Source organism: Eurypyga helias, unplaced genomic scaffold, assembly GCF_000690775.1.
Source record: "Eurypyga helias isolate BGI_N326 unplaced genomic scaffold, ASM69077v1 scaffold40448, whole genome shotgun sequence".
NCBI lineage: Eukaryota > Metazoa > Chordata > Aves > Eurypygiformes > Eurypygidae > Eurypyga > Eurypyga helias.
Genome location: NW_010265730.1, coordinates 1,714 through 13,060, shown reverse-complemented (window position 1 = coordinate 13,060; position 11,347 = coordinate 1,714). Strand labels below are relative to the sequence as shown.

Sequence of the window (11,347 nt, the reverse complement as noted above, 5' to 3'; positions counted from 1 at the left end):
CTGATTCCTTCTGAAAACAGTAGAGAAGGCGGCTGTTGGGTGCTCCCGCATTCAGCAAATTACAGTTTACATACAGACCGAGAAAAAAGAGCGAAGGTGTCGGCACAGGCCTTGCAGCTGCTCCAAGCAACAGCAGAATGTGAAACTACCCGCTCGATCCACCAGCGTAATCCCGCTGGCTTCTGCCTTACACTTTATTCTGCCTGTGTGGAAGATGGGTTCTTTTCCCCTGAGGTACGCTACGGCATCAGCTGCAGAACAACAATGCCAACACCTTCATCCCGCCAAGTTTGCATCTTTAGCTCTGGAAAAGCTGGGATTTGTGTATCCTACGGTCACCTCATCGTCTAGGTTACCAGAACAGCTTCCCGGCACTATAGGGCTGAACGCAGCAGCACGGTACAAAGTACCTGTCGAGCTACACGCTTTACCCACCATGGTCTGTTCTGTACCAGGAGCCGCGAGTGCCCCGAGGCAGAGTAACACCAGCTCCTGCGCAGCCCTGTCTGCGACAGCAGCCCTGATGTTTCAGCTTACGACACCAGAGCCAAACCCCAGCATGCCAGGAGCGAGGACTGGGGGCACGCTGGTCACCACCAGCAAACGCAGTGTAAAACATGAGTTACGTTTAGTCAAGATACTGAAAAAACCAAATCAGCTACCAAAGAATCTTTGTGCAAGAGACTTGTGCAGAGGCTAAAGGTAAAGGGTGTCACTCCACGTTACTGCTGGCATTCATCCATCAAGGGAAGAGCCACCCGTGCTGGACTGTTCCTTATGGTACAACCATGTCAGGTTTTACCAAGACTCCTGCATCCAGAAACCCCAAAGCAGTTGGTCAGAGGACAGAGCGAGCAGTAAGCTCAGCCGCTCTGCTTGCCAACCTATTTATTTCAAACGCCAATTTTGTACAACATTTCACTTTCACGCTGAGCCTGTGTGGTCTGAGAGGCACCGAAACGCGTACTGCGTGTCCCTGCTGTAGCTACAGCTGCATTCTGTGACGAGATCCCCCGAATTGCCCCAGCAGAGCAATAACCATGTTACTCTTGCCTACAGCGAGGAGCAGTAGGATGGCTCTGGGGTCAGCAGAGCTCAGCAGCAAGCCAGTTCATCCCAGTAGGAAGACAAGCATTCCAGCTTGCAACGGACCACAGCAACAGCCTCAGCTGAGAGCAGCGGCCTGAAACGGCCCCCGGTTTTCCGTGTGCCCTGTCAGCCCCACACAGCCCAACACCAGCTGACACTGGCCAGTGGCATGTGTCCAACACGCTCCAAGGGAAGACCCAGGAGTGCCAGACCTCAGCTGAGCTTCCCATTTTCAGCCCCACACTGTCCCAGACACACTTAGAAAAGCTGCTCAAGCCTTCACAGCAGCAGCAGACGAACACTCCTGCTTCCTGTTTTCCTAGGGAAATGGGAAAATTGCTCCCTATTTACTTGAATCCTGCCCGGACTTCACAGCTGAACAGAAGGGTTGTTTCACAGATAAACTGTGACTGATTTTGTTTCAGGTAACCCGGAGCTGCCTCGGTCCTCGAGATCTGACTATTACCTCTCCTTCAAGGGACACGATGGAAGCAAAGTTGCATTTTAAACCACAACTAAATAGTGTTTGAAGTTGCCAAGTTTATATTGAGCCCTAAGTTAGCATTATTCAGGGTTTACCTGGAAAAACCTCAGCCGTAAGGTGGTTCTACTCGCATACCAGACCCAGCAACCGGACAAAACCCAGTCTGCCTACTGCTGTGTGTGCTGTTGTGCCGCGCCGATGCGTGGAGCCGGCTTCGGTGTGGAAAGCAACGTACTCAGAATTCCACCCAGAAGTTATGCACGCCCAAGTAAAAATGTAACGTCAGGGAAGCTCTGCAGCACTCCTGTCTTTGGGGATTTTTGTGGAAAACACGGCAGGGTAACAACCCCTTGGGCAAACCACGGTGCCAGCGCACACCCCTCACTTTTGCTACTCAGGTCAGCTCCGACGCCTGTGAGTGGCACTCGAAAGAGTGCCAACACTGAATTTACAGAACCTGAATTCAGAGCTTACCATCACAGTCACGCTCTTAAAAGCCATCGGCTTCCCATGGTGGGAAGGAGAACCCTACCTCTGCCATACTGAAATGGTTCGACCAGGACAGCTAAGAAGTTGCAGACTCAGAGCTGGGGGAGAGAAAAGGAGACAGACACACAGACCTTCCAAAGCAGGAGTTCCTTCTGATGCAAGTAAAGGCTGGGTGTGCAGGTGGCTCTACCCGTCTTGAAGGAAACCAGTCTGTGAAGACAAAATAATCCGTTGCACTGGAAGCAGGCACTAGCCTTTGTCCACCACACCAGCACATCACAACCTGCTCTGCACTTCAGTCTCGGCACATTAACATTTTAAATCTTGGTGTTCTTGGGCATCTGACTGAATTCTGACCTCTGTTCTGGTGCAGTTCCACACAGGCCAGTTGAACAGAGCCACATTTTTCAAGATCTAGCTCTGCATGAAGCATTGCCTGTTACCCTCCTCCTTAACAAAACTGCAAGGTAAAACCACTGAAAAAAAACAGACACTGCAGTAAAATTTGAAACCAGAAAGCCAAAGCAAATTCAGGCTCTTCACTTTCTGATCAAATGCCAGTTAAGCATCAACCCCATCTGTCACCCCTCCCACTGCAGGGCTGCGCCCTCCCCCTCACTGCTTTGCACCCCCTTTAACACCACCTATTCAGGGTGTTTCGAGGCCAACCTGAGCCCATTAAAGGATTTGAGTCGATTGAGACAAACACGACCACCCCGAGTTTGGGGCAGTGCACGTGTCTGTACCAGGGACCTTCTCTTACAACTGAAGATGCAAGGTCAGCGCTCCCCAAGCCAGCGCGGTCCAGCCACAAACACAGCAGCGTTGTGCTTCGCATGCTACAACGGGAACTTTATTCAGTTCTTGTTGAAAATATTTGCAACCAAAATTTATTTTTGTAAACTCACAGAAGTAAGCGTTACCACAGAGGCTGTATACAACTCAAACACAGGGAATACTTTCAGCAATAACTTACAGATACAAACTAATGATAAACTACAGTTTCACAGAGAATTGTAAACGTTTTGCACAATTGTCAGTCCTTTCTTTTAGGCAAAGTGCTCTTTTGATGACAAATAAATTAACACACATAACTAGAGTGGACTACTTCCAGACAATACAAAAAGGTATTTAATAAGGCTTGTAAACAATGTCATCGTTATTTATGCAGAACCCATAAAAGTGTCTCGCAGGCTAAATACACACGTACCTCGGCAGCAAGAGTTACCTCAAAAACGCTTCGGATGTTAAAGAAAAAGTTAACGTTAATATCTTTCTAAGGATATTTTTAACACACAATCAACGACTTCAGGTTACGTCCTTGGTAGCTCATATCCCTGAGAGAAGGGGCTCAGGTGTGACTTATGGGCAGCTGCGTCATTGAGTGCGGTAGCAAAGGCTGGAGCCCAAGAGCTGTAGGTGAATGAGCTACAAAAACAGAAACAGTTACCCGTCAGCTTCATCGGAGGTGGAAAAGGATGGAATCCCAGCGGGCAGTGAGAGGTCACTAGTCCCAGCATGCCCCCTTCTCCTCAGCCCAGCACGCACACCCCTTCACCCACAGCCCGCCCTACACCTGCGCTTCGGAGGAAACGCTCAGGCCCCGCGCGCGGCTCCGTCTACTCCCAAAGCCTTCAGTCTCTCCTAACCACAAACACGAGCCGGAGTTGTCGGTAAGACACACGGTGACGGGAATTCACTAGTGACCACCCCGTCCCCCCCACCCTGGGAAGGCTCAGCTCTCAGCGAAGCTGCTGCACCAGGTACACGTTCAGCCCTCGGGGTACGCTCAAGGAGCGGGGCTGAACGGTTCGCATCCGCATCACGTGCCATCGAAAACCGCGCACGGGCATTTAAAGCAAAGTGATGTCTTGTAAGTGGGATTCATCGTTGGGGGGAAGCACAGGACGTGCTCTTTGTACCCCGACTGACCAGCGTGCACAGGGCAGAGCGCGCCCAGGTCCTACAGGGAAAAGGCACGCCTAGCGAGGCGCAGGCAGCGGGGACAGCACTAGGACAGTCTCTGACGATTACTACAGATTACAAACACATTAAGTGTCTTTCATTGGCACTCAGTAACCTGTTCCTGCTAGTGTCAACAGTGACTGCACTTGGACGTGCGAGGCTGTTATACCCACCATCCATGTAGCTGTGCAGAGCAGTGAGCATCGTCCCGTCCGCGGGCACGTACGCGGAGTATGCCATTTCTTCTAACATAGGTGGAGACAGCCTGGAGGGCTGAACTGCTGTGACAGGAGCAGTAGATGAGTGATTAGGACTAACATGTTTCTTATGGCGTGCTCTACAATTTTGAAACCACACCTGAAAAGGGGGAAAAGTTTACATCACGTTGATGGATTGCATTCCGTTTCAACATCAGCACAGTAAACACCCCAGCGTTCCAACTGCAGCCGGCCTCGGGTCATTGGGCCCTCACCATGACACCGACAGTCCTGATGACGCAGCACTCGCTCTCAGCCCGTGTCGCGCCTCGCCCAAATCAGAAAAGCTTCTGCCGTGAGCAGCAGCCGGCGAAGGGCTGCACGACTCCTGCCAGCCCGAGCAGCAGCACCCACGGCCCCGCACGCCTGCTGGGCTGTTGGCATGGCACAGCATGGCACGGCACGGCACGCAGCCACCTCCTGGCGCCAACGCCACCAAGGGCGACGCGGGGCACCCATGGGGCACCCATCTTCCTTTTCACACCGAGCAGCGTGTGAGCTTCCACTTTTTTAATGCTTGATCACAGCTGCCAAATACCTCATTTCTACAGAAAAGCTGTTGGTCTTCCAGGCCAGAATTAGCTAGGGGAACTGCAAACTTACTCTTATTCATGTGAACATGTAAGTGTATAATTTATACTACATCATTTTTTATACATAAACATGCCTATAACGTTTGCTGAGAGGCACCTTCAAACAAAGATTCTAAGTCTGTGTCTCTCTCCAGTTTGGATGGCACTGATCTCCCAACTCTGCTGTCTAGAGCAGAGATGCTCCTAGTGTGTCACCACAAGCCATTTTCAAAGAGCACAGGTCTGAAGAACAAGCTCTTGAAGTCAGAAATTTGTGATTAGAGGAGTGCCAATTCTATACTATTCGGGCTGAGAAGTTTCTTCCAGGAAGATTATTAATCCCAGAAGATTATTAATCCCCCACATGAAGTGCAAAAGGAACACAGCAAGTTTTCTAATGTAGCTGGGAACAGGTCTAGGACAAACAAGGATGCTGACCAAAGTTACGTCAGAGCTACCAGATTTGATCCTTTTCCATCTCAGAACGACGACACGGAGAAGACTGCGGTTAAGCATTTGCAGTGGACGAGTAGAGACTTCACCAGTCAAGCAGCTTAGCAGTTACCTGTATAACACGTCTGCTCAAGCCTGTTCTTTCTGCCAGCTTCTGAAGCGTTTGTGCATCTGGATTGTTGTCCTGAGCAAACTGTGCTTGCATAACCTGGAAAGGCAAGAGACCACCGGTTTTTGGGTGCACTCCTGAGAGCAGCATTACACGCTCCCCCAGACCGCTGTCCTACTCCTTGACCGGTTTTAGGAAGCTGCTGTAACCGCTGGTCCCCAGGCAGCCCCACCTACACCACGGGAAAGAAAGTACATCCCTCGCAGGCAAAATACAAGCCCCTTATTATGCTTAACTGAACAGAGACATTTACCAGGAATGACAGAAAGGAATTCTGCTTGGCAGTAGTAAAAAAAGCAGGAGATGCTCTGTTACAATTGCATTGAGGAGGACTGGGGGAGACAGTTCGCAGCAAAGCGAAGCCAAGCATGCTCGGTAAAGGAAGTGCCTGCAGCAGCACATCACAGCACGCAGTGCAAGGAGGGAACCCTGATCCGCCGCTCTGAACCGGCCGTCACTACCTGCCTCTTGCATGACATAGAGCAACCTGCATCCCTCTCCAGCTGCAAGGAGGATGCAGGCAACTGAGAAGCACCTTGTGCCTCCTCGACCTTCGACCGACGGGAGGAACACAGAGGCTCCACCTGGGCTGACCTGCACTCTGTAACTGCTGGGTTACACCCATCTTGCTACAGAAAACTGAAGGGACCACTTGTCATTAGGGCAGGAATTAAGTGATTTAAGGAAGCAGATGTCAACTTGACCTGTGGGAGTTTATCTTACTTAAGGAAGCATGGATTTCTGCAGGGTGTCTCAGCGAACTGTAGTTCCTCATCTCCGACTTTGCCCCTTGATGGTTGGCTACTTTTGCCTAGCTTCATCTTTCAAGATTCAGCCTATTTCTCTCCACATTCAGAAACACAAACTATTACTTTCCTACAGTTTCGTAGGGAGACATCAAAAAGCAGGGGCATCCTTTGCACAAGCGCTTCACAGGGGGCATTAATACAGGCTGACAGTCACATATCCCTCTGATGCTTCTCGTGCTGGAAGTGAAGTCTCACACCAGCATCAAGGACAGGCCCAGAGACAAAGGCGCTGAGCAGACAGCACATGTCAACAAGCAACAAGAGGCCCCAGGTTCTCAAACACCCACTGGAGTAGGTGGCAATCGATTTACAACAGGAAAAGAGGGAAGCACAGACGTTTCATTGACAACAAAGGGGAAGAAGCCCTGAACACAGACCCTGCATTGATGGCTGGGCCCGTCTCCCATTTGGCTGCTGCTGGAAAAGGTCCCTTTCGCAGAGGTTCGAGCTTGATGCCCAGAGCCCTCGCCCTGTGCCAAATCAGTGCCAACATGCTGCTTCTGTACTGACACCACACTGTCCCCTGTCACAGCTGCCATGGCAAACCGAGCTTTGACAGCCACACGCCACAGCGCACAGCACTGCTCAACCCCCCTGCGCTATGACACCTCAGCCTTCGCTTTCCCCGCTGCCTTCACCGCCAACGAGAGGCCGGGCCAACAGGCCAGACCTGGGGCTGAGCCAGCACAAAAGGAACAGGGTGGCGGCCACGCGGGACCGGAAGTTCAAAGATGTTATGAGCCAAAAGCAGGGATGCGTAGCCGGGATTAGGTGGAAAACTGCAGCTTCCTTCCTACTACAGGCAGAAACCTCTGAAGGCGGTCTCACCTCTGCCCCTTTTCATGGGGAGCCAGCCCTAGGACGGTGGGTTTCCCTGCAAAAATGTAAGTGAAGTGCTGACCCAGAGGGTGAAACAGCTCATCTTGGGGACAGTCGGGAGCTAACCCTCGCCAAGGCAGCAATAAGGCCAGAAGCCTTGAGAGCAGAGCAGATGAAGCAATCCCGCCCCCTCCCCCTTCAGGGCAGGGGTCTGGATTTGGTACTTCCAGAGTTCTGAGTCCCCACTTCCCTTAGTCCTGACCACGGAAAGGAACAGAACTAACAGCTGAGCTGGTGTAAAGGGATATTGGAAAAACATACTTCAGTAATGTACATTCAAGAACAAATTGGACAGTTCAAGAATTGCTGCCAAGTACTTGAAATGCACTTCCCCTCTATTTCACTCCACCCAGCTCTAGGAAACTAAAGTGGGGGCATTTCCCCAGCACACGCAGCATCAAACACCGAAGGTAGGTCCCGAAACAGGACACCAAGACTGTGACGACTTCAGTGTATTTTAACTGGCAAAGCTCAAAGACGCTTGGAGAAATCAGCACACAGTGCATTTTGGAAGGGCTGGGAGGAGGGGAGAAGGAGGGGAGAAGGAGAGACGTGTCCCTGCTGATAGTCTCTCCTTCTGGTGTACAGAAGTGTAGCCAAGACTATAACACGTCACCTGAAAAGCAAGTACTGAGGAGAGTCAAGTTAGGAGGAAAAGGGGCAATTAATAAGTGTGCAACTATTCCCCGTCTTCTCCAGAAACCAAAGCAAGACAAGAAACCGTCACTGAGGCGAGTCTGCTCACGGGCGTAAACGGGAACCCAGCACACTCACCTGCTTGGGCAGCAATCTCTCACAGCCCTCACTGTGCACCGCAACAAAATCTAAATTCCGTCCTGCGGATGTCCTGGTCACAGCCCGCACCCACCTTCAGCACAACCCTCCGCACCGCATGATTCCAACAGTCTTTTGTCTGTGCTACGTGCAGCGATCCAAGTGCCCGATGAAACAGATTGCATCGGGCAATCAAAAGAGAACTACCTTTTCGTTTCCACTCCGCAGAATTACTAGCTGCCCCCAGGGAAATAAAATCTTGAAGAGTAACTATTTCATATGAAACTGCTGAAGCTCACAAACAATTGCAGAAACATGCCGTGTCTTGATGGTTTATGAAAGAGTTTAAAGCATGCAAGCTTCTTCCTTCCCCCCCCACGCATCCGAATTCCCATCGGTTCGGCACTTACGTCCTGACCCCTGCAAGGTACGCGCGCTGCCTCTACCTGGAGCTGATCTGCTGTGAAGCTGGTCCGAGCTCTTTTTGCTGGTTTTGGGTGATTAACGTCCTGCTCTGTGAGTAACGCTCCTTCCACACTAATCCCATTACCTGAAGCATTAACAAGAAAACACCGCTGTCTGCTAAACATTCAGAACGATGCAACTCCTCACTCCGGCTGTCCTCCAACAGCCAACGGTGCTGGCCAGCCGAGTTTCAGCTCTAAGAAAAGCCATATTCTGCTCAAAGTCCAGCTGATCTGGCACTGTCACCCAGCGCCCCCCCTGCAAGTCAGGGAAGGAACAGATCCAGCATGACATTTTTTATCAGCTGCATGTGCTCTCGCTTTCTTTTCCTTAGGACAGAAAACAAGTTATACAAAGTTAAACAAGCTTAAAAATTGAAACATCCAATAATTTGCACCTTATTTTAATTCAGGAACCTGTGCTTCCAGCCTCAGTAAAGCTGGGTAATTACCTCTTAGTAAGGAAGATGAAGTAAACCCCAACATTTTAATTAAAACTAAACCACAACCATAGTTCTTAACAAAAGGGTACGTTACCATTTTCAACTTCTCTTTTCAGGTTGTCCAACATGCAGTCGTAGTGCACCCTACACAGCACTTTCTCTTCAACCAGCGCAAACTCCTCTCCAGTAGAAAGCTGCCTTTTGCAGGAGAAGCACGCAAAACACGCCAAGTGGTACACGTTTCCCTTGGCCCTTCGGACCCAGTCAGTAGCGTGAATGTGCCGCCCGCAGCGGGAACAGCGGGTGCCGTACCGCCTGCGGAGACAGAGCAACGGGGGGTGAAGGCACAGACACCGGCTCAGGCAAGAGGGTGACCCCCGAGGGTGACAGCCGGGACACGTGGCAGCGGAGACTTGCAGCGAGCAGGCTGGTCACGTGGCATTGGGGGACAGCATAATTGTGGTTTTATTGGGAAAAAACATCAGCAAGTCCATATCCGATAGCAAGACGCTACGGCAGACGTTTATGTTTCCACAGGGCAAAGAGTAAAACTGAAACACCCTCACTGCTACGCGATGTCACAGCTCTTCATCTGCCCTTTTACGAAGGCGATTCCTCTCTAAAAAGCTGTGAGTGGGAGATGGGAACAGCTTTGTCTTCAAAACTCTGCCAATTATTCAAATTATTTCCCATCACTCTAGTGGCAGTCTGAATTACCCCCGTTCAGCTACATCAGGCTTCGCTCCTCATCAGTCCCCGTCAGCAAAAGGGTGGGCAAAACCCGTATCATCATAGCGACTTCCTTAATTACATTCACATTACAATTTTAAAACAAATTCAAATATCTGCAAGTATTTACATTACTACAGTAGAATATTCCTCTTTGAGGAGGAAACTAGCCACCAAGATGTGTTGATTATGTAGGTGAGAATTTGTCCTGAAAAATCCCTGCAGCCTCCTAAGTTTTTTGGTTTTTGTTTTTTTTTAAAGTCCCACAAAACTCAGGGGTTTTGCTGCTTTCTGGACCCAAGATTCTGTATCCCAAGTGCCTCCAATGTCAGCACGAATAGGTAAAATTCCTCCTTACAGGACTAGGCCTTACTGTTGAAGAAGGCTTCACGTTCTCCATCAAACTGACCAAGGAAACTGCAACTGCTGACCGCTCCTTTTGGCGAGCGCGGGACTTTTTCTGGGTTGGCTGTGCAATTCCAGGGGATGCTGCAGGTCCAAACAACATCACCTCAGCTCTGCCTCGTGCTCCCAACCAGCACTACGGAGGCTGCTGGCGCATACGCCCGCGTTACAACCTCACCGCGGCAGCGACTGGGTCTGCTTTCCCTCTGCACGCAGCAGCTATGCCTCGGAGGGGCAGGGGGAGACTTCACGGGGAGTTTCACTAACCAGACTTGGGGTTTCCAAGTCCCCCTGCAAGAAGTGTCGGAGTTTAACTACTGAAAATAAGCGTAGCCAATAAAAAAGCCTAAGCGCACGTTTTCCTTGCAGCCCGAGCACAACGTAACCAGTACGCGTGACACGCCAAACCAAGCGCTGCAGCCGTACGATGTACCTGAAATAATCAAGTTTGCAGAAGATATCCTTGTCTTTGATGTAGCAGCTGGTGTGCCTCCCGAGGGACGTTCGGCAAACGCTGCAGGAGAGGCAGCGCACATGCCAGCAGAGCTCGTTCACCTGCGAACACGCACAAGGAAAGTTACCCCCCACGCCAGCGCTACCAGTGCTCCATCTCGCAGTTACAAAACCTGCTTCTTCCACCCATACAGACAAGGTAAAATTACACACACCACCATCCACAGAAAATTTATCTTCAAGGCAAAACATTTTTCCTACAGAACTGCATGCATATTAAGGATGAATGAACTTGATGGAGGTGTCCAGAACAAGCCTCCGTGGCTCTGTAATTAAAAGCACCAGGAGAGGAAGCGAGAGATTCAGGTTCCACACCGGTATTTTGTGCTCGGTTCTGTTCTCATCGCGTCAGAGTAACAGAGCCAGTTTTGGCCTCGCATGACCTCGGAAGGCAGCACACTTACATACTTTATTTCCCACTCTGTAGAGTGCTGCCTGGCAAAGAGCAAACTCTGCCAAGCGATTCGAAACTTTAAAGCGCGAGTCCTGCAGGAAAACCCCAACTCCCTCAAAGAGCAACAGCGTGAGCAGGGCTTCACCCGCCAGCTTTCTGCCCAGGCACGGTCAGTGCCCAGAGCGGGATTCAAACACGCGCAGTTGTTTCAACAGCCACTTCAACAGTTCTTCACCCTGCACCATCCACACTGGAGCCAGACGCAGTCGCAGAAGGCAGCAGCAGTCAGTAGTTTCGAAAGGCTACACGTAACTTTGGGGCAAATAAACTGAGTGCAATTCTTTGCTTCGTTCCCGTAAAGAGAACTCTGTCGTGCAGCCATCGCGCGTCGCTTGTCGACTAAGTAACTCAAATTATCTGAGACCCCAGGCTCCCAGTGACCATAAAAATGAAGTAACA

At 50.6% G+C, this 11,347-nt stretch overlaps 1 protein-coding gene across 1 annotated transcript in view; it reads right to left on the bottom strand.

The window, feature by feature from the left end:
- LOC104513476 (LIM/homeobox protein Lhx8) overlaps positions 1–10,521 on the bottom strand; it is an 11,694-nt gene extending 1,173 nt beyond the window's left edge. Inside the window, exons 1-6 of the mRNA XM_010156836.1 lie at positions 10,415–10,521; positions 8,942–9,162; positions 8,387–8,490; positions 5,422–5,517; positions 4,201–4,384; positions 2,906–3,490 (exon numbers count right to left, since the gene is read on the bottom strand). Of these exons, the coding sequence (XP_010155138.1) occupies positions 3,414–3,490; positions 4,201–4,384; positions 5,422–5,517; positions 8,387–8,490; positions 8,942–8,975 (495 nt within the window). The 5' untranslated portion in view covers positions 8,976–9,162; positions 10,415–10,521 and the 3' untranslated portion in view covers positions 2,906–3,413. The remainder of the gene's footprint in view (positions 1–2,905; positions 3,491–4,200; positions 4,385–5,421; positions 5,518–8,386; positions 8,491–8,941; positions 9,163–10,414) is intronic.
- Between the last annotated feature and the right edge of the window lie 826 nt (positions 10,522–11,347).